Below are 24,208 nucleotides of genomic sequence, written 5' to 3' on the forward strand. Positions count from 1 at the left end.
CGGAGGCAGGGCTGCGATCGGACAAAAGAATAAAAGAACCAAAAGAAGTAAAAGAGATTAGAAGCTAGACGAGATGGTAATAGGCTGTGATTGGGTGTAAAGTGTACTGGCAGGGCAAAAGATAGCTGCCAGGTGTGAGAGAGAAACAAAAGGAAAGGGGGGGGGGGGAAAGGAAAGGAGTGGAAAAATATAAGTGAAAATGAAATAGGGGCCGAGGTTATGATCTGAAATTGTTGAACTCGATATTGAGACCGGAAGGCTGCAGACTGCCTAATCGGAAGATGAGGTGCTGTTCCTCGAGTTTACGTTGAGCTTCCGTGGAACAGTACAAGAGGCCAAGGACGGGGAGGTCCGAGTGGGAATGGAGCGGTGAATTGAAATGACAGGCGACCGGAAGCTCGGGGTCACCCTTACGGACTGAATGGAGGTGTTCCGCAAAGCGGTCACCCAATCTGCGTTTGGTCTCCCCAATGTAGAGGAGACCGCATCGTGAGCAGCGAATACAGTATACTAGATTGCGAGAAGTACAAGTAAATCGCTGTTTCACCTGGAAGGGGTGTTTGGGGCCCTGGACAGTGGGGAGGGGGGAGGTATGGGGCAGGTGTTACATCTCCTCCGCTTGCACGGGAAGGTGCCAGGCGAAGGGGAAGGGCTGTTTGGGGTGATAGAGGAGTGGACTAGGGTGTCTCGGAGAGAGCGGTCCCTGCGGAATGCTGAAAGGGGAGGGGAGGGGAAGATACGTTTGGTGGTGGGATCACTTTGGAGGTAGCGGAAATGCCGGAGGATGATCCGTTGAATGTGGAGGCTGGTGGGGTGAAAGGTGAGGACAAGGGGAACCCTATCGTGGTTCCGGGAGGGAGGGGCAGGGGTGAGGGCAGAGGTGCGGGAGATAGAACTGACACGGTCGAGGGCAGTGTCAACCACGGTAGAGGTAGAGGTAAATAACAGCTTCAGTAAAAGAAAAATGTATCTTGCTCTGTTTGAATGCTGAAATATTCATTCCAACGTCAAATGATATTTCTAAACCAGCCTTTCCAGGAATCTGGTAAACAAGAGGCAATTCCTTTGGGGTATGTAGACAATTACCAACATTTTCAAAAGTCCCCATTCTCCATGCAATTGTATTCAGTACTGAATACTTAACTGAATTTAGCAATAAATTCTGTTGCTCATACCGTACATTCAACACATCAATAACAGGTGCATTTTTCTCCAATATGCCAATAAGTACAGTAAATTAAACTTAACAGCAACTTGCAACAGTTACAATGCAAACAGGCCCCCATCTTTGGTTTTCAGGACAGTCACTCCACAACCTTGTCATCGGAAACTCTTCTCATGTTTAATTAAAATATGGTTGACATGCAAACTTTTAATAACTTTTATTGTAATTGAACATGCCTCAACAACTGGCACCAGCGACTCTCAGCTAATCTAGTCTCATTAAGGGGAACAATTATATGGGGCTGCCCATCAATTAATTCAGCTGTGGAGTCATAAAGACTGCCTTAGAACACAAGAAATAGGAGCAGGAGTGGGCCATATGGTCCCTCAAGCCTGCTCCGCCATTCAATAAGATCATGGCTGATCTTAGACCTCAACTCCACTTTCCCATCTGATCCCCATATCCCTTGACTCCCCTAGAGTCCAAAAATCTGTCGATCTCAGCCTGGTATATACTCAACGACTGAGCATCCACAGCCCTCTGGGGCAGAAAATTCCAAAGATTCCCAACCCTCTGAGTGAAGAAATTTCTCACTTAACCTGTCTATATCACTTTCCAGCATCTGTGTCCTCCTCAGTTTAGTCCCACCTAGCTTTGTATCGTTTGCAAAATTGGATACATTACACTCGGTCCCTTCATCCAAGTCATTAATATAGATTGTAAATAGCTGAGGCCCCAGCACTGATCCCTGCGGCACCCCATTAGTTACAGCCTGCCAACCCGAAAATGCCCCGTTTATTCCTATTCTCTGTTTTCTGTCTTTTAACCAATCCTCTATCCCTGCTAATATATTACCCCCAACTCCATGAGCCCTTATCTTGAACAACAAACTTGCGTGTGGCATTTTATTGAATGTCTTTTGAAAATCCAAATATACTACATTCACTGGTTCCCCTTCATCCACCCTGCCAGTTATATCCTCAAAAAACTCTAATAGATTTGTCAAATACAATTTCCCTCATAATACCATGTTGATTCTACCTAATCATATGATTTTCTAAGTGCCCTGTTACCACTTCCTTATTACAGGAAACTTTGGTTTATCCGGAGGTTGTATGTCCGGAAACCTCGATCTACCGGCAGAAATCAGAAGCTGTTTTGTTAGGTTTTTTTTCTTCTCGTGGCTTTGTTTTCAACAGTCGGGCTCTGGAAAGTCTCTCTGAAGCTGTTGCTGAGCTAGAGACACTTCCAAGGTACGGGCCGACTGTTTACAAGCTGTTGCTAAGCAACAGTGTTTGTTGTCAGATACGGAGATGAAAACCTCCGTATGCTTCAACATTAACTTTGTATGTCCGGCAGTTTTGATGGGACCGAGCTGCTGCCGATCTGTCGGTGCCGGATATAACAAAGTTTCCTGTAATGGATTCCAGCATTTTCCAAATGACTGATGTCAGGCTAACTGGTCTGTAGATCCCCGTTTTCTCTCTCCCTCCTTTCTTGAATAGCGGTGTTACATTTTCTACCATCCATTCCACTGGGACCGTTCCAGAATCCAGGGAATTTTGGAAGATCACATCCACTATCTCTGCAGGCACCTCTTTTAGTACCCTAGGATGTAGACCATCAGGTCCAGGGGATTTGTTGGCTTTTAGTCCCGTTAATTTCTCCAGTACCTTTTCTTTATTACTAACAATAATTACTTTCAAGTTCCTCACTTTCAGACCTTTGGCCCACCACAGTATGTTTTTATGTCTTCTACTGTGATACAAAATATTTGTTTAAAGTCTCTGCCATTTCCTTATTCCCCATTATAATTTCTCCTGTCTCAGCTTCTAAGGGACCCACGTTTACTTTCGCGACTCTCTTCCGTTTTAGATACTTGTAGACGCTCTTACAATCTGTGTTTATATTTCTTGCTAGTTTTCTCTCATATTCTATTTTCTCCCTCATCAATTTTTTGGTCATCCTTTGCTAGTTTCTAAAATTCGCTCAATCCTCAGGCTTACTACTCTGCTTGGCAGTATTACAAGCCTCTTCTTTTAATCTAATACTATCCTTAACCTCTTTTTAGTTAGTCATGGATGGATCACTTTTCCTGTGAAGTTTTTATTTCTCAATGGAATATATATTCATTGAGAATTATGAAATATTTCTTTAAATGTTTGCCATTGCTTATCTACCATCACACCTATTAATCTAATTTCCCAATCTACCTTAGCCAACTTGCCCCTCATACCTATGCAATTGGCTTTATTTAAGTCTAATACTCTAGTTTTGGACTTAAGTATGTTAGCCTCAAACTCAATCTGAAATTCGATCATGTTATGATCACTGTTCCCTCTAAGGTGCGCACGCACTGATCCCCAAACTCTCTCTCAGTTGATTGAAATGCCGCGCAGAGAACTGGACAGTAGCTGGGGCGGGGGAGGGGCCCAATACACAAAGGCCCCAGGAATCCAGACAGACTCGTTTGCGAGTCTTGCGACCTCAGAGCCGATCGCAATTGCAGCTCTTTCCTGTTAACAGGCAGTTAATTGGCACTAATCCCCTTCCCGCCTCCTGGGAAGATGGCACGGAAGCGGGATGGGTACCCGCTCCCAGATTCTGCCATTATCCCAGCAGTCCCGCCTCCCCAGGGCTAGGAAAATTCCCCCCCACTGCTTTTAAGTGGTTGCTGTTGCTGTCGTTGTAAAAGTTGCTGTTTTAAAATTTGCTCAGATGAAAAGGTTGCACTCAAAAGAGTTCATGGCCCGCTCAGTACAAAAAAATTAGCGGGAACATTGATTATGATCACTCTTCCCCAGAGGATCCCTTACCATGAGATTACTAATTAACCCTGTCTCATTACACAAGACAAGATCTAAAATAGACTCTTCCCTGGTTGGTTCCACAGTGTATTATTCTAGGAAACTGTCCTCCAAACTACTTTTGCCAATTTAATTTGTCCAGTCTATATGAAGATTAAAGTCCCCCACGATTATTGCATTACCTTTGTTACAAGCTCATTTCTTGATTAATACTCTGTCCAACAGTATATTCTATGTTTTATCCAGATCCTGATGTAGTTAGGAAGGGCCAACTACATGACAATACCACATGCTTAGCATGTACCAATCGGAAAGCCAGAGGGAACATTGCTTTCTTAATCTTCTGGGCAATTTTTCTTATCTAGGTACCATCTTGTTTAGTCGTATCCAGTGATATTTTCTTTGTACTCACCAGTTCGACAGTGATGGTTTGTCCACTTAGGTCAGTTTGATTCAGAGTACGGATGCATTCTGTTGCCTCCTTGACCGTCGACATTGTTATAAATCCATAGTAATGTTTACCAGGATTGCGAGCATCAGTTACCACTTTTGCACAAATCACCTAAAGAGAAAGGATCAATTAATAGTGCAATGATGACGGTACTGGACTAGCAACCCAGAGGTTATGAGTTGAACTCCTGCCATGGCAAAGTTCTGAAAATGAATTCAATAAATCTGTTCACTTGTGGGTTGTAACCAGGAAAGCTGCTGGTTTCTTGTAAAACCAGAATGGTCCATTGCTGTCCTTCTAGGAAGGAAACTTTTCTCCCCATCCTATCTGACCTACACGTGACTCCAATGCCGTCTAAAGTGGGCACTTGGTTGCAAAAACAATCAAGTGGGCCCACCACCTTCTCAGGGATGGGCAATAACTGTAGCCTTGCCAGCATTGCCCATTCCGAGAATAAAAAGTCCAAGGCAAAGCCTTCAATGGATCTGCACATAAATTGCCAGAGTTTCTCCTGTTAAGTTATTCAAACAGTAGGTTTGGGTCTGTAACTGTAAACAGGTACCGTTTCCTGCTCACCTCATATCATGAAGATTCAATAACTTGGCATAACTATAACTACTGCAGTGCCAGTGCGCTGAAGGTTACTTAGGTTTCTCTCCTCCACCCCCCCCCCCCCACAAAACTATCTTTTTCCAGAGATTTTTGTGGCTGCCCAAAGCCAGAGACACATGTGCATGTTTTGTCCTCACGGTAAAGCAGTTCAGTGTTGAGAAATGGAACATTTATCTACTTTTTCCATCCAGTGTCATATTTCCCATTTTAAAAAAAACAAGCAGATAAAAGAAACACACCTGTCAAGTTTATCGATAGCCTGAAATGGCTTTCAAAGTTACCAAGAAACTCAGCTCTGGATAGTACTCACTTGTTCTGCACCTCTAGAGAATCAGTTCAGGGTTAGACATTGCTACAATATGGTAAGCAGTGCACTCTACTGTTTTTCTCGCCTTATATATCCCAAATATTCTTAGCTATGTATATTCTACTACGCTGTTAGGGCCCGTCAATCCCTTGTACAGCAAAAAGAGGAGCATCTGGGTTACAGTAGAACCTTTCTAAAAACAATACCTTATTCTCAGAGCATCAAGGATCAACACAGCAAGTGCAAAAATGCAACTACAGACCATCAACTCTAATTAATTGAATTATTATGCCAATCTTAAGTAGGTATGATAACAACGCAAGTATTCTGTGATACTGTACAGGCAATGGACAAAAATCAAGCATGTAGCAACAAAATGTAATTAACATTTTCAGCTACAACATAATGTTAACTCGTCAAGTTCAAAGCCTATGAAGAGTTGGGCACCATACACTCTTAAACAAATTACCACTGTAGATCTTCCAAAGTTATATCCATTGCTGTCTAGCTTACTTTCAAGTTCATCTGTGCTGCTGATAATGATTTGTCCATCCACTCAATACACTGTTCTCTTGGAATTTGCTCCTCTTGCACACCAATAATGCCCTTCATGCATCATATAGCCAAATCCACTCTTTTGCTGACAACTTTTCACACAATCTTCATTCTTCTTGATGCATAATGATTAAATCTTAATCTCCTGCACATTCTTTGATGGAGCAACGCAAATCTTGTTTCTTTCTTCACCGTCAATATATTCATCTCTTGCCAACAGTTACCAACTACTGACGTTCTTGGACTCACCATCACCTCCAATTTCAAATGGAACTCCCATATCTCCTTCATTGCTAAATCTGCCTCAAAGAAACTCTGTTTTCTTTCAGAACCAGATGTGACATGAGGAACAGTGAGTTGTTGCGATCTGGAATGTACTGCCTGAAAGGGTGATTCAATAGTAACATTGAAAAGAGAATTGGATAAATATTTGAAAGGAAAAAAAATGGGGAAGAGCAGGGGAGTGAGTTTAATTGGATTAGCTTTATCAAAGATCCACCACAGGCACGATGGGCCAAATGGCCTCCTTCTGTGCTGACATATGATTCTATTTCAAACATTTATCATTTCCCCTGAACTCTCTGTGAGAAGCCAAGTCTGTCCAAAACTTGGATATTGCTCCCATATATGCAGTAGTATATTCCAGCAGCACTCACACACTCTGGCCAGAAGATAAGAAAAGGCTCATGTAATATAGGGAAACCTTCTCTCACTTCTTGTCTCTTGATATTATCTACTTATCAATACTCCTTTGATTATTGATCCTACGAGCTCTCCTTTCTTGTCCATCCTGAGCTCCAAATATGCCGTCTTAACATTGTTGCTCCTCTCTGCACCCAAACTTTATTGAAATCAAGACTCATTGCATCATCTCTTACTCTAACTCATTCTTTCTCAGGACCTCAAAACAATAGAACTCTTTCCCCCTCTGCTATAATCTACAGTCCTTTAAAACTCAAGCTTGGTGTCAAGTAACTACTTCTCATTGACTTACTATGTCTGGTCTCCTATTCTTTTCAGTCTCGGTTATGCCCCATAAAAGGCATTCACCTACACTTCTCAATAAACTTTCTTTTTAAAAAAAGGTACAACTGCGTATCCCACCTCTTCAGGGGATAGAGCAAACTTGATTTACTCAAAAAACACTATAAAAATCCCAAATTGTATGAAAAGTAAATGTTTTTGATAAAGTTCTGTCCACTACAATTAATCATTAAAACTATTAATAATTTAATATCCAGGCTTGGTCCAAACAATTTGTACGCTGGTATTAACTTTATTTCTGCACATAAAGCAGCATTGCCTTAGACTGCATAGGGCAAGACATTTAATGTATTCCTTAAACACAGAAGTGCTGCTTTGCATTGCATGAAGTAATACAACACATCGGGTAATGTAGCATAATACACCCACTGTGCTCCTGTGGATATAAATTTCACTTCATGCTGTTATAGCATACTGTAGGATAGAGAGTTTTGCTTTCAAAAATAAGCACATTGATCTCTTCTGAATATTGAAATGTGTTCAATCAGGGCAGAGCTGTGATACTCAGATAGGCAGCATTCCACTGCCCCATCTACCCTCTTGAATGCAAAGTGCCACCACTGAACAAGGCCCACAAAGAATTCAAGTCTGACAGTGGTGCAAAGCATTACTTTGGATTTAGCATGGAGCACATAATGGGAGGACCATGGGATGCCCATATTCAAAAACCTACAACAACGCAGATATAATTCAATCACATCAAGATTTCAAATGCAAACTATTTCTGCATGGACTGTGACACACCACCCTTCTTCATTACATGTTATTTTGTTGTTCACCCTCAGGTACATCGTCGACAGTAACAACCAGGAAATGACAGGACTTTCTCACAATTCTCACCTTGCCATATTTACGGAAGAGGTCCTTCAACTCATTAGCTTTGGTATCAGCAGACAGGCCACTCACCAGAAGGTTCTTGCCGGTGTTAATATTTCCAGATTGTCCTGTATCCAAGGGTATTCTCATTAATTAGCAGCATGAAAACATTGTGTAATTGGCTCACATCAATCCAGAAAAGCAGAAAATAAACCACTGTGGACCATGAATTAAAGATCTGTATTGAAGAGAACTACACATCAACAGTAAAGTCGCTCATTTCTATACTATCTCCTTACATTTTATTGGAACTGACCTGGGCTGTTCAAAGGAATTTTAAATATGATGTAGTCAAAATATCTGGAGTATTTTTGTTTCACAAATCTTATCTCTGCCAATTGGTTGAGATACACAAGAACGTTGCAGTATTTCATCTCGACAGGGGCACCCTAGGCCACCACCTAGCAGACTGGTCAACAGATTAAAAATATACCAATTTCAGTCATCTATGTACCACACACAATTAAATGTCAACAAGGCAGAAAACCTGCTGCCAAGTTTCCACCAATGCTGCTATTTCTGTGCTATAACTACCCAAACAACGCTCAGTGGCCACTCGGGTGTATGCTTGAACAGTACAAGAATTATATCTAGCAGTATATATGAGCTCTGGAACTCAGTGGCATTATTTGCATATAACCATGTTTATACGCTTTTAGATCCATGAAACATGCCTGATGATCTTAGAGTTAAAAGATATCTTAGGTACCTCATTAATTATGACAAAACACTGACTTCATTCCAATCTCTAGCAGGACCGCCAATCTTGGCAAATTAAAATCAACCAACAAGATGTTCCAAAAATTACTCCAGTTCCACAATGTGGTCGCCTGGTAGAAGCACAGATTCTGAGATCAACATTCAACTCCTCGCTCTCTTCCTGGACTTGTGTATACAGGACATAATTTTAAAATTGGAGAATACAAGGGGGAAAATATTTTAAAATCATTTCCTTTACCCATCCACCCTACTACTGCCGCACCAGCATGTATCCCCTTGCTCAACCAGAACACCGGTAGTTGAGGTGCGGAATATGTCACTGTAAATCCATGGGAGATAACAGGAAGCATGCTTATGCTTCAATGCAGGATACGTTCTTTCTACTTAAAAGACCTATCCAAAAACCTGATTTAAATCTCGAAGGACCACCATCTTTTGAAAAAAGATGAACACTTAAAATAGTGAACTGTTATACACATCAGCAAATACTAACAAACCTCAAAACAAGTTAAAAATCTATTTTCTCCTATAGCAGGTGCTAGTAATACTCTTACGAAAGCTTACTGAATTGAAATAGTCAATAAAGATGGTATAGTCAGAAGAGCATTAGCATCTGATTGTCATTTTGGGATCTTTAATTTCTTTAGTTGCATTCCTTTTATATACACATCCAACACAAGAGTCTATAAATGGCTTTAAGTAACCGGTAGGACAAGGCTCTCGGATTATCCTTGTACTATGATTTCTATGACCTACCTTTCTCCAGATTAGCTTCATTATTAGTATCGTTTTCATCCTCAACAGTGCTGAAGATACAAAATTGTATTGAAACCATTAGGAACTCACAAATGTCAACACTTCCATCAAGTCTTTCAAGCAACGTCTCCAATATCCAGCAAAGTATACAGCTCCCAGCAGTTATAGGTCATTGTGAATGAAATACTTTTAAACACCTTGAATGGCATTTCATGTCCCAGCTACAAACAGAAAATTGCCTCAATTTATTTTGATACCATCAGTAAACAGTGCACATGGAAGCAAAATACATCCAACTTTGTGAACTACCTGTGCCGCTTGCAGGTGAGCAGAAAGTGTAAAAGGAAGCCATCTTTGGCAGTATGGGGAGAGCTACTGGGGAAGGGTGTTTTAAACACTACAGGAAAGGTCAAAATTACAGCCATTGTGTAGGCCAATTCAGGAGATAAGTTTAGTGGAATCATCTTAGTATTATTTGAATTCTGGTCTAGAACTGAGAAATAACAAACCTCTTATTCTGATCACTGCCCTCTACAATCAAGGGATATTTCTTAGCTGCTTCGTCAGAACCTTCATCTTCTGGTTTTATGACTTCATCTTTGTTTTCCTCAGTTCTTGGCTGCAGCTCTTGCTCTGCAATTTCAATGCTTGCCTCTTCAACTTCATGCTCTTGCTGGCTACCTTCTATCTTGCTTGCATTTTCTGTTGCAAGTGTTCTGGTATCTATCTTCTCAGTGCCCACCTTTTCCTCGGTAGGTGTCTTAGAGTCTATTTCCATTTTGGTTGTAGCCAAATCTATGTCATTGTCCACGCCCAACGCAAGGGCGCCCTCCACTTCTTTTTGGTAGATATCTGTATCAACCATACATTGTGTTAATAGCAATAGCTGTGCATCTTCAGAGGATTCCTCCTCTGTAGGAACAGAACTATAAGCTTTCCCCAAACTCTCAGCCACATTCTCCTTTTCTATGGGATTAATGGAATAGAATAGCACAAGGTTTAATTACAACAGATATAGCAAGTATACACGTGGAGCTAGTATTTCTCCATCCTCTTAAATTCAGAGAGATTGGAAAACTGAGGGAGTTTAAAAGACACAGGTATTTTTTTTTTTTATAAAACGTTTATCAGCAAAGCCACACAGCTTCAGAATAATGGCTCTAGAGGTCAACAGGAGCATTTCAATTGATGAGACCTAAAAAGGTTCATCCAATTCCTACAGGTTCAAAGTGCGTGAACTGAAGTTAAGGTTGACTATTTGGTACACTTTTAAACTGCAACTGTAAATGTTCACAAATAATTAGTATAAAATCCAGATTATATATCACATCTAAGTGTATGCTACACCCTTACATTGCAGCTGATATTTTGGATTATGAAACACTACAAGTCTTTACTATAGAGGGCACGAAGGTGCTACTTATACACCATGGTAACTTGTCATCCGAAATCTTCAGATTCTCTTCATTTCTTCAATGTGAAAGTTACGTTAACATGCACATCACTTGCGTACGTACATACAGCAGATTCAATAGTCTGCTGGATTTAAACTGGACTCTGGGTGGTGAACAGTCTTATTATGCCCGAGACAGTGTCTGGGGAGGTAGATGGAGATGCAGCTGAGCCTGTGGTGGGGGCTGAAGACAGTAAATTCAGTCTCCCCATTGTTTAGATGGTGCATGTTAAGGTTCATCTAAGACGATGTCAGACAAGCAATCTGACAGCGCAGAAGCAATGAGCGGTGGTGCCGGGTTTGAACTGGGTACCATCGGTGTACATATAGCTGTCCCAACGCCTTCGTATATCACCGAGGGGCACCATACAGATGGATAGGGTCAAGAATAGGCTCTTGGGAGCCTTCAAATGGTGACAATACAAATAGGAATACAAGCCACTGCTAGAAATGCTTTGGGTACGATTGGATAATTAAGATTGTAACCAAGCTAGGAGAGTCCCACCAAGATGCAGAACAGAGGAAAGGTTTGTCCAACCAGGCCAACGTCTAGAGGTGTCAAGGAAGATCTGGAGGAATAACACACCATAGTCATAGTCACAGAGGATGTCATGCATGACTTTGTTAAGGGCCATTCCTTTGCTAATGGGAAGCACAGAAACAAAATTGCAGGGATTCAATGGAATTGTGGAAGAGATAGGCACAGAGCTAGGAGGCAATAAGTTCAAGGACTCTGAATAGGAAGGGAAGGTTGGAGATGTGGTGGCAGTTATCAAAGACAAAGGAGTCGAGGATGGGTTTCTGGAGAAGGGGCATCACGACTGCAGATTTAAAACGGGATTGGGACAGCGCCAATGGGAGAGGGAATCATTTACAAATGATAGCTGGTTAGAATAACACCCATCAGTTTGATATTCACAAAGATCATAAACATAAATACAGATAAGACAGACTATTTGGCCCATCCAGCTCAGTCTTTTATACAAACTACAATGTCCTCATCACAGCATCCATTTCTCTTGAATGTCTCAAGTTTTTTTGCCCCCACTAACTTATTCAGAAATTATGAGCTACCAATTCCTTTTGTGTAAAGAACTGGTCTTTTACCAGTTTGTACCTATGTTCCCCTCTCCTGCAGTCACGGTTTAACTTGGAACTGCCCAGAATTGGACATGTCGAGTGCAGAGTCTGTCATCAATCTCAGACCTCTTTCAGCCTTTCCCCATGCTAGTTCAAAAGCATTAATTATGTTCCCTGTTTTTTTCTTCCCATGTGTAACTAATTGCACTGATCTGTTTTGATCATCATCTGTAATTTCTAGCTATTTCATCACACTCCACGCACCCCCCTCCCCCCTGACCCCCGTCCTCACATTTAGATTGTCTGTGATTTGACCAACTTACATTGAGTTTCTGAATCCAGGTCACTTATGCAAATTGGATAGTCAAGGGCCCCAGCACCAAACCCTGGGGAAATCTACTCATTACATCTCTCCAGCCTGACATCATTCCCTTAATTAATATGCAGTTCTTCCCCCTTTTCAGCCGATTTCTCATCCTCATCAAATGTCTCACACACTTCCCCCATCCCAAATGGTGAACTGCACCACCCAATTTTCTGGCTCCCTTTGGTAGTAACTCCCTTTACCCCACATCACTCTTCAAGGAACCAACTTGGTTCCAATGCCCTCAACTGTGGTCTCTCCAGATATTACAACCTTTAGTACAGATCTTTAACTGTTCACTCACTGCTTACCCGAGGTGAAAGTCCAGGTGCTGGAAATAGACAAACCTGCAAATCAAAGTTGGTGTAACCCTGCAATTAACTTGCACTTATACCCGGACAAGATTATATTCATATAGCACCATCAAACGTTCAAGTTTGTCCAGAGCAACAAAAAGTGTCAAATAGTAATTAAAGTAACAACTCAGGATGGGAAATATTAGGAATAGCCGATCACCTTTTTTCTGGCATGGCACAATACATCAGGTCTGCATAACTGATCTATCACCATCAAAAATGCTGAACAGGTTCCTCCTCCCTCTCCCCAGTCACACATTTTCACAAACATTACACTGCTATGTGTTGACAGTAAAAGTTGAAAAACGGTTCAGTATTAAATTGCCTAAAACACAAGTAGGGATAACATGTCTTAATAGCTTAACAGCAGAATTACACATTTTAGCAGTGCCTCAGTTTTCCATTCTTCCTGTGGCAGTGCTATTCTCCAAATGATCACTGCTACTAAACAAAGTCACACTTGTAAACGTGTCTGATGAGGGTAAAGAAGGGCTAAAATAAGCTGTTCAGCCAGAAAGATACAAGATTACCTTCAATGACACTTGCTTCTTCTGGTATCACTTTAGTTTCCTAAAGGGAGCAGAAATACAAATGCATTAGAAATGTATTGATGTGCAGTATATGTTATTTCTATCATGCTGTGAAACTCTGGCAAAGCACCTGTAGTAAGGTTGTAGTGTCAAATTACTGGTTATGGGATTGTCAGTGCTACTGCATTTGGTAGGAGTCATTTGAGTTGATTAAATTTCTCACAAAAGGTATATTCCAAAACATTCAAGTGCATCAGTTTAATGATTTTTCCTACAACATATTCTTACCAATATGCAAAATAAGCCAAGTTGTGGCACCAAACACAACAATGCTACTTTTAAGGCTGACCAAACAGATATTGTTATTCAGCACACCAAAACTTGTTAACATAGAAACATAGAAGATTGGAGCAGGAGTAGGCTATTCGGCCCCTCGAGCCTGCTCCGCCATTCAATGCGATCATGGCTGATCATCCAAATTCAGTACCCGGTCCCTGCTTTCTCCCCCATACCCCTTGATCCCTTTTAAGTAACCCTCCAGCCCAAATAATTGCTCACCCCTGCTCAAGATAAAACAAATAAGCCTTCTTTTCTCCCTAAATAGGATACAGTCCAGAGATAGATCCTTTGGGTAGGTGTGTTACACATGGAATCCTGAATGCTCAGAGTTCTATGTATCTAAGCTGCTGCCGAGATTGTCGTGCCTTACACTCTTCCTCATTGGAGGACAAGGCTGTCAATCAATTATGATTAAACAGTCTACTCCTGTCAATCTGAAGTTGTTTGTTGCTTGAAGAAAATTCAAAATGTTCAGTAATTCAAAGTCAAGCAATTTAAATAAGAACAGCACAAGTGCCGTTTTCTGCATAATTTCAATTCAAATTAAGCGAATGCATCACAATATCATGAGACCCCCCCCACAATGGAATACTAATGATACATATATTGGCCCAGAAATTCTGGTCGGGGGCTTCCCGCAGGTGTAAGCCCCCGACCTGCACTTGCCTTGCGCACCGGCAGTTGAGCTGTAGGGCCCCGTGGAATTCCGCTCCGGGGCCTGGCCCAGCTGCCGGTGCGCTGTGCTTGCGTGTCCCAGGGGCGTAGTTAGTGCGATGCGTCCCCTGGGATCACGTGGGCCATGGGCAGCCAATCGGAGGAGGGAAAAGCCCATTCATAAGATTGACAGGAAGACCTGTCAAAACTTATAAATACTACGGGCCCCAAAATAGAGATAAACCTTCAAATAATTTTTTTTTTTTTTTTTTAAAAAGACACTTTTTAAATAAACTATAAATTACATTAAATAACTATTTTAAACAGTAATTTAAATTTTTGAAAAAATAATTTTATATTCTAACGGGGCTAAAAATAAACTTACCTTGCTTTAAAGTATTTAAAAATAATAAACCTGTGGAAAAAATGTTTTCATTTTAATTAATTGACCACTTACCTTGCAAAAAGCAGGCCTTATGCCTGCTTTTTAAATGTGTAAATCCTGCAGGCTTACCCTCCCGGGAAAACCTGTAAAAAAAAAACCTAAGTTCAAAGCGCACGCGCAGCCTCTCCTGCGCGCGCGTTCGACCTCTGAACCCCTTCGTTCAGAGGATCAGAAGTGCCGGTTTCCCGCGCATGCGCAGTGCATGCAGAAAACCGGCACTTCCATTCGGCCCACGGGTGAGTACCCTGTGCGTACTCACCCATGGAGACCCGAATTTCTGGGCCAGTATATGGAATCTTAGCTATTATCACTCTTGCTCATCACTTTTCCACCTGTTCTATTTCACACATGTTCCAGCCTTTACTGTTCTAGAAATATCTGCAAACATAAGAACCAGGAGTGGGTCATTTGGCCCCTCGAGCCTGCTCCACCATTCAATAAGACCATGGCTGATCCAATCTTGGCCTCAACACCACTTTCCTGCTCTCTCCCCATAACTCTTGACTCCCTTGTAGTTCAAATGTCTGTCAATCTCCGCCTTGAATAAATTTAATGACTCCGCCTCCACAGCTCTCTGGGGTAAAGAATTCCAAAGATTCACGACCCTCAGAGAAGAAATTCCTCCTCATCTCCGTCTTAAATGGGCAACCCCTTATTCTGAAACTATGCCCCCTAGTTCTAGATTCCCCCACTAGGGGAAACATCCTCTCAGCATCCACCCTGTCAAGCCCCCTCAGAATCTTATGTTTCAATATCATCTCTCATTCTTCTAAACTCCAATGAGTATAGGCCCAACCTACTCAACCTTTCGTCATGTCAACCCCTTCATCCCAGGATTCAACCTAGTGAACCTTCTCTGCACTGCCTCCAATGCAAGTACATCCCTCCTTAAATATGGAGACCAAAACTGTACGCAGTACTCCAGTGCCCTGTAAAGTTGCATCAAAACTTCCTTACTTTTATACTCCATACCCCTTGCAATAAAGGCCAACATTCCATTAGCTTTCCTAATTACTTGCTGTACCTGCATGCTAACTTTTTGTATTTCATGTACTGTGCTAGGACCCCCAGGTCCCTTTGTACCGCAGCATTTTAGTCTCACTCCACTTAAATAATAATTTGCCTTTTTATTCTTCCTCACATTTTCCCACATTATACTCCATCTGTCAAATTTTTGCCCACTCACTTAACCTATCTATATCCCTTTCCAGACTCTTTGGCTTCGATTTTAACTGAGCCGCGAGGCGGGCGGGGGGTAAAAAAAACAAATCGCAAAAAATGGCGGGCAGGACCCTCCCCGCCTGGTTCCCGACTCCGAGCAATTTTAACTCAGGCGTGTCTGATGGTCCCGACTCCGTCCCGCATCCAACAGGCGGGACTGGTCTTTAAGCCCCTTAATTACCACTAAATGGCCTCTATAATCCTATTTTAACAGTCCCTTGCAACTTTAACCCCTTTCCCACGTAAAACACGCCTGGTGGGAATCGCAAATGTGAAACCTGGCGGGAGCAGTATTGCATTGGTGACTATCAACTGCAGGTAAGCCATTAAAAAGGAGATTTGAACAGCCATGATTTGCAGGTGGCAGGACTTAGTGGTCTCAGGTCTGGGGCAACATTTAGAAGGCTTAACCACACCTGTGGAAGGTTGGAGCCTCGCACCCATCTCCAGTGTGACCTCCTGGGAAACCCCTCTCCCCACCTTCACTCAGCGCTTCCTCAACAGAGGCATATACCAGAAGCATTGGGAGCCATTTATTTCCTTCCTTTCTGGGCATTAGATGAGCTCGAACACCAGCCGCGGCACCAGCAGAACCGGGAGTGCCAGGCTGCTGCTCACCCACCTGAAGCTGCACAGGCCAGACGGGGCCAGCGCTTGGAAGTGGCTTGAGAGCACCTTGCTGCACATCAGGGGGCCATGGGGACCCGTTTCTGCACTGGCAGTCCAACTCAAAAGGACTTCCATGAAGGTCTGGTTTCTCTGTTCAATAGATGACCATCGCTCCTCCAGAGATGTCATTCTATTATGAACACTCACCATGTTTTCTGCACTCTGGCGACTTATCTCCTCCATGGAAGTTGCCATCCTTTCCATGGTGATGCATTGATGCGCCAATGACTCCACAAAGGCTCTGCTCATGTTCGCTATGGACTCCTCCATTCACTGCACACTCGCATCGACCCTGGAGACAAAACCTGCCAGAGACGCCTGCATCTATTCCTGGAGTTCCAGCACCGCTGATCTTATGGATGGACCCAGAGGCAGAGGGTCGACATGCAGATGAGCCGAGCTGGCAGAGTCCTGCGCCTTCTGAGTAGCACTCTCCACTGTAGTCCGTCTCCACAATCTGCTGATGCTCACTTGTGAGCTGTGATACACCAGGTGACAACACTACTCTATGTCCTGAAGGTCCCTCCGAGGTGTGAGTGCCTGCGCTGGTGCTGGGTGCGCTGCATTCTGCTGATGCTGCGTCCTCAGGAGGTTGCAGCTTCCTCCGAGAAGTCTGGATGCTCAGGCTGTTCCTCCTGGCTAGTGGGGACGGCTGCTTGCGATGGTCCTGTGGGAGAGTAAAGGAAAGTCAGAAATGTGATGCCAAGGTTACATGCACATTGCATATGATCATAAGTCCATCTGTTAGAACTTCAGAATCATTATCAGCGACTCATGCAATGTCAATGAGAGAGATGGAAAACTTCTTGTCACCAGCTTGCTGTGATGCACCCGTCTGTCCATCCCCCAATTGCGCATCTTCCTCCACTCCTATGATCTCCAGGACCGCCTCCTCCCAGGGGGTGAGGTGGGCTAGTGAGGGTGGCCCTCCTCCTGTTCTTGCTCTTTCTCGCTTATTGTGAGCTCTCTTTTCCTGCAATGAGGGAGACAAGTGGAGGTTGAGTGAGAATGAAGGAGTGAATGTAGATATTCCATAGCACAGATACTTAGAAGGAGACAAAGATGGAGTGAGGTGGCAAGACCAAGGGCCCTCCCTGTGTGTTGTCAGTTGTGCTCAAAGCATCAGAGTGATAGGGAGTGTGAGGGCTGCATAGCCGAATAGTGATGCGAATGTGACCATAGAGAGAAAGGGAATGGATAAGGGTGCATGGATGTGAGTGTCAAGTGGGATGTGGAGGAAGAGATTGCTAAAGCTGAGTGCTGGTGAGGAAAGGCAACGGGGATCAGATTGAGGGTGATGGGAAATCCACTCTCACTTTTCCAGTGCACAGGTGGTCATGAAACCTATTCCTGCACTGAAGCCAGGTTCTGCGGGGTACTGATAATGAGTTGACCTCCTCTGCCACCTGGATCCACACAGCCTCGGTCTGCTGGGGAGGCTTCTTCCTCCCTGAAGAAGGGAAGTGCACCTCTTTATGAGCTCCTGCTCCCTCAACTAAAGCTTGCAGGGCCACATCATCAAACCTGGGAGCAGACCTAGGTCTCTTGATGGTCATTCTGCCTCCAGGTCCCTCTAGCATGAAAGGGCAAAAGGTTGGCAATCTGCAGAAGAAGCAAGGCTTGTTGCAGACCTTAAATGCAGCAGCAATAATGATGTCATCGGAGGGGACTTTCAGTCATGAAAAATCCCTTTGCAAAGGCTTCCCACACAGAATCACAGAAACCCCAGTGCAGATAGAGGCCATTTCGGCCCATCGAGCCTGCACCGACACATATCCCACCCGATCCCCGTAACCCCTACATCAACACATATCCCACCCTATCCCCACGTATTTAATCCCCCTAACACTAAGGGTCAATTTATCATAGCCAATCAACCTAACCCGCACATCTTTGGACTGTGGGAGGAAACCGGAGCACCCGGAGGAAACCCACGCAAACACGGGGAGAATGTGCAAACTCCACACAGACAGTCACCCGAGGCCGGATTCGAACCCGAGTCCCTGGCGCTGTGAGGCAACAGTGCTAACCACTATGCCACATTGGAAATCAATTGGCCAATTGAGTTAAAATTGCATCAATCTCCCACATCCATTTAGATTCGTGTGGGAAACACGAAATTCGGATAACACGACGCCATCCCGCACCCGAGCTAAAATCAACCCCTTTGTGTCCTCCTCACAACTTGCTAACCCACCTATCTTTGTATCATCAGCAAATTTGGCTACAGTACACTCGGTCCTTTCATCCAAGTCATTAATATAGATTGTAAATTGTTGAGGCCCCAGCACTGATCCCTGTGGCACCCCACTAGTTACTGGTTGCCAACTGGAAAATGACCCATTTATCCCGACTCTCTGCTTTCTGTTAGTTAGCCACTCCCCTATCCATGCTAATATATTACCCCCAACCCCGTGCGCTCTTATCTTGTACAGTAACCTTTTATGTGGCACCTTATCGAATGCCTTCTGGAAATCCAAATACATGACATCTACAGGTTCCCCTTTACCCATCCCGTTTGTTACATCCTCAAAGAACTCTTAACAAATTTGTCAAACAAGATTTCCCTTTCATAAAACTATGTTGACTCTGCTTGATTGTCTTATGTTTTTCTAAATGTCCTGCTATTACCTCCTTAATAATGGATTCCAGCGTTTTCCCAATGACAGATGTTAGGCTATTGTTTCCTGCTTTCTGTCTCCCTCCTTTCTTGAATGGTGGCGTTACATTTGCGATTTTCCAATCCGCTGGGACCTCTCCAGAATCCAGCATCCCTATCTCTGCAACCACTTCTTTTAAGACCCTAGGATGCAGGCCATCATGTCCAGGGTACATGTCTGCCTTTAGCCCAATTAGTTTGCCTAGTACTTTTTCTCTAGTGATAGAGATTGTTTTAAGTTCCACCCTCCCTATAGCCCCTTGATTATCTATTATTATTGGGAATTTTCAGTGTCTTCTACCATGAAGACCGATCCAAAATAATTGTTTAGAGTCTCTGCCATTTCTCTATTTTCCATTATTAGTTCCCCAGTCTCATCCTCTAAGGGACCAACGTTTACTTTAACTACTCTCTTCCTTTTTATATACCTGTAGATGCTCTTACGGGGCAAAATTCGGTTGGTTAACACCTCCAGTGCACTAGGAACGCAGTGCCCGAGCGCGGCGATTTTAGCGCTGCTCGCAAAATTGACCAGTTGTTTTCCAGCGGCGCTAAACACTACCATGATCTCCTGCGCCCGCAGATTGTGACGTCAGTCAAGTGTGCAACGCCCTGGTAGCGCCCCAGACTGGATATTGAGTTGCGCCTCCTGCAAGGAACGACAGGTAGAGGGGAACGTTTTCAAGTCGGGAAGGGGCCGGGGGAGCGCTATTTAAAAGACGGGCGCTTCCTGCCTTTTCTTGTCGGCAAAATTTTTGTTTTAACGCTGTCCGAGAGTTTTGGCCCTCAGCACCACTTTAAAGGTTCCTAAGCGCCGAGCTGTTTCCCTGGGCCTATCCATTAGCTTCCAACACAATTGCTTTTGAGGTCTCTTCAGGCCGAGATTCAAGGCTACAATGAGCAGGGAGTGGCTGGCCAGCAAGATGGGCCCTCCCCTTTAAGAACTGGACGGCGCCAGTCTATCTGGCATCCATGGTAATCGGCATCGCCTGCGTTCTGAGGTAGCGCCTCGCGAGGTGTGTAGCGCCTGATTTGGCGCTCAAATCACCTCCGGGGGCGAGAGAGGCGAATTCTGCAGTCAGAGGCGATAATTAGCGCCCGATGCTAAACTTTGCCCGGCCGATGTTGCGCCCCAAAATGGGCGATACTGAATTTCCCTCCCCCCCACCCCCCGACTCTGTTTTCATATTATTTGCTAGTTTACTCTCATACCCGATCTTCTCCCTCTTTATAATTTTTTTAGTCATCCTTTGCTGGTTTCTAACAATTTCCCAATCCTCTGGCCTACCACTAATCTTTGCAACATTGTATGCCTTTTCTTTCAATTTGATACCATCCTTAACTTCCTTAGTTAGCCACGGATGGTGCATCCTTCTCGTAGAGCCTTTCTTTCTCACTGGAATATACCTTTGCTGAGGTTTATGAAATATCTCCTTAAATGTCTGCCACTGCTGATCTAGCATCTTACCTTTTAATCTATTTTCCAAGTCCATTTAGCCAACTCTGTCCTCATACCTTTGTAATTGTCTTTATTTAAGTTTAGGACACTAGTTTCAGACCCAAGTTTCTCACCCTCAAACTGAATTTGAAATTCTACCATGCTATGATCACACTTTCCTAGGAGATCCTTTACTATGAGACCATTCATTAATCCGGTCTCATTACACATTACCAGATCTAAAATAGCCTGCTCCCTGGTTGGTTCCTCAACGTATTGCTCTAAGAAACCATCCCGAATACACTATGAACTCGTCCTCAAGGCTACCCTTGCCAATTTGATTTGTCCAATCTATATGATGATTAAAAAACATTTGACAAAGTACAAGAAACTGGCAAAAGATCCAAGAATAAACAATAACTCCGTTGTGGGAGACCTCTACTTCCAAGCCCCTCAGAGCAGAATGATGTAGCAGTACAGAGCAAGTATTCTAAATTAAAGGGGAGCACTCGGCTGAGGAAAATTAAGAGGTACACAGAGAAAGTAAAAGTTAATGGGGAGCATGGAGAAAGAGAGAGAGAGACTTGCATTTATGTAGCGTCTTTCACGACCACAGGACGTCTCAAAGCACTTTACAGCCAATGAATTACTTTTGGAGTGGAGTCACTGTTGTAATGTGGGAAATGCGGCAGCCAATTTGCGCACAGCAAGCTCCCACAAACAGCAATGTGATAACAACCAGATAATGTTTTTGTTATGTTGGTTGAGGAATAAATATTGGCCAGGACACTGGAGATAACTCCCCTGCTCTTCTTCAAAATAGTGCCATGGGATCTTTTATTACGTCCACCTGAGAGCGCAGACGGGGCCTCGGTTTAATGTCTCATCCGAAAGACGGTACCTCTGACAGTGCAGCACTCCGTCAGCGCTGCACTGGAGTGTCAGCCTAGCTTTATGTGCTCAAGTCCCTGGAGTGGGACTTGAACCCACAACCTTCTGACTTGAAATGAAATGAAATAAAATAAAATTAAAATGGGGCAGCAGAGTGAAGCTAATTTAAAAATATGCAAGAGAATAATTCCGAAAAGGAAGAAAAGTTAAAGGAGTGCCCAAGAGAAGTGAAATTTAAAGGAAAGCATGCAAGATAATCGTAACTAGGAAGGAGGCTTGAAGGTGCGTTTGCTATGGGTATATTGGAGGGAATATTATGACCTTGGAAAGGAGGGTGCAGGAACTTACAGAGACACATGAGATTAGTGCAAGCCAGAGGTAAGCAAGTGATCACATGTGAAATGGATAGATAATACAGGATCTCGAGAGTGAGTCACTTGGGACCAGAGCTGGGGACTGGTACAACCACGCACAAGGCTGTCAAGATGAAAAGGAGACAAGTGCTGATGGAAACAAAGGAAATGACGATGCTGAATGAATAAAGGATGGAAAAAGTACCAAGAAAAATAAGAAAGTCTGTGAAGTTACTCAGGAGATCACAAAAACCAAGAGATACCATGCACTGCCCAATAGTCAAGAAGAAACTAGATCATAGAATAAGCAGCTGCTAGAAAATCAAAGATAACTGGGTTAACAATGCAGATTGTAATACACTTGGAGCTTGAAATCAGAGGACTCTTTTTGGGGGTGGGTGCAAGAAGGTGGAGCCAGTGTGCTGCAAGGATAATACCTGTATGCCAATGAGTTGTGTACTGGAGCTAGATAGGCACACTGAGAAAAGGTTATAAGAGCCATAAGGACGGAGCTATGGGGAAAGGTCGGAGAAACCGGGGGGGGCGATTTCGGTTGATTTGCGTCTCCCGTTAGCGCTAGGGTGCAAATCAACTAGCGCCTGGGCGCGGCGCTGCTAACGCCTCCCGCAAAATTCAGCGGCAGCGCTAACTGTTAGCGTGCGCGACGCCATCGCCGTGCCCCGGCTGTAATATTGGGTGGCGCCCCCCAACTTACCGCTGGACGCTATGTCCGCCGGGGTCAGGGGGGCCTACCTGCGGCCGGGGTGGCCCCCCCTGACCCCGGCACTCCTCCTCTCGGGCCCCCCATACCCCGGCACGCCTCCTCTCGGGCCCCCGAGCCCGGCACTCCTCCTCTCGGGCCCCCCTGAGCCCGGCACTCCTCCTCTCGGGCCGGGCTCTTTTGCCAGTACTCTGATCCCTGGTGGCCCGGCTGGGCGCTGGACGCACTGCGCCAGGTCCCCCCCTTTAATAAGGGAAGGCCTGCAGTACCGCGGCACGTAGCGTCGCGATATTGGTTCGCACCGCCCCAAGAGGTACGCGGTGCGCTTCCAGTAGCACCCCATCTCCCTCCCGGGGCGCTTACATGGGAAAATCGGCCGTGGGGGTGCTAACTTTTTCAGGGCGCTAAAGTGCCCTACCCAATTTTTACCCACTGGGGTTTTCAGCTCGAAAGGAGGTGACCTTATAGAGATATGAAAGATAGTAAACAGTAAATCTGAAAAAAAAATCACTTCAAACTACAGTAAATGGAACAAAGGTTCAAATTGATTAATGACCAATTTAGGACTAATGTCAGGAACTTTGTTCTTTACACAAAGAATTCTCAATACATGGAATGGACTTCCAGGCAGAGTAGTGGAAATGAAACACTGGAATTATTTAACAGTTGGATGCTGCAGAGCAGAGACTGATGGGTCTTTCTGGATGAACTAAAATGGGTCTTCATCTGTAGCTATCTTGTGAGTCAAAACTATGCAAAAAACATTTTTGCCTGACATACATCTATTAATAAAGCTTCTACAAACAAAGCTGCAGACACAATAAATTGTTAGCTGTGGCAAGATACAACATCAGAGGCCGGTATCGGGAGCAGCAGGAGAGCTGCATTACAGTTAAGTATTTAAACTCACTTTTGCGGGCTTTTTTCAGAGGCTTACCAATCTCGCAGCAGGCGTTCCAGAGCCACGTCATGATTCAAAAAGTGACGCGGGCAAGAGGGAGCAGCTGATTGGGTGAGTATTTATACTACCCTATAGTTTGGCAGTTAAGGTTAATAGTTTATAAAGTTTAGAAGGTCTTAATTTTTGTGGTTTATAGTTTCTACGGTCTCTGTTGTGTAGCGGGGAGTGCTAGTAAACAAGGGCCCTTGAGTATATCATTTAATTGTAGTGTAATTAGTGTTAATGATTTAATTTAATTTGAATTAATTGAAGGGTAAGGCATGGCAGCACAGCTCGGCCCCGTGGTATGCTCCTCCTGCACTACGTGGGAAATCAGGGACACTTCCTGTGTCCCTGACGACCATGTGTGCGGGAAGTGTATCCAGCTGCAGCTACTGGCAGACCGCATTGCAGCGCTGGAGCTGCGAATGGATACATACTGGCGCATTCGCGATGCTGAGGACGTCGTGGATAGCACGTTTAGGGAGTTGGTCACACCGCAGGTAAAGGCTGCACAGGCAGGAAGGGAATGGGTGACCACCAGGCAGAGTAGTAGGCGCAGGCAGGTAGTGCAGGGGTCCCCTGTGGCCATCCCCCTCTCAAACAGATATACCGCTTTGGATATTGTTGAGGGAGATGGCTCAGCGGGGGAAGGTAGCAGCAGCCAACTTCCTGGCACCATGGGTGGTTCTGCTGCACAGGATGGGAGGAAAAAGAGCGGGAGATATAGTGATAGGGGATTCTATTGTAAGGGGGATAGGCGTTTCTGCGGCCACAAACGAGACTCCAGGATGGTATGTTG

At 44.1% G+C, this 24,208-nt stretch overlaps 1 protein-coding gene across 3 annotated transcripts in view; it reads right to left on the minus strand.

Moving 5' to 3' along the window:
* LOC147108419 (scaffold attachment factor B1-like) overlaps positions 1-24,208 on the minus strand; it is a 90,822-nt gene that overhangs the window by 40,889 nt on the left and 25,725 nt on the right. For all 3 annotated transcript variants that reach the window (XM_086005037.1, XM_086005038.1, XM_086005039.1), the window contains exons 7-11: positions 13,077-13,116; positions 9,803-10,145; positions 9,294-9,343; positions 7,782-7,885; positions 4,385-4,534 (exon numbers count right to left, since the gene is read on the minus strand). In XM_086005037.1, coding sequence (XP_085861163.1) covers positions 4,385-4,534; positions 7,782-7,885; positions 9,294-9,343; positions 9,803-10,145; positions 13,077-13,116 — 687 coding nt within the window. The remainder of the gene's footprint in view (positions 1-4,384; positions 4,535-7,781; positions 7,886-9,293; positions 9,344-9,802; positions 10,146-13,076; positions 13,117-24,208) is intronic.

This window comes from Somniosus microcephalus, chromosome 13 (assembly GCF_052327205.1).
Source record: "Somniosus microcephalus isolate GS21.2 chromosome 13, FLI_Smic_1.0, whole genome shotgun sequence".
Classification (NCBI taxonomy): Eukaryota; Metazoa; Chordata; class Chondrichthyes; order Squaliformes; family Somniosidae; genus Somniosus; species Somniosus microcephalus.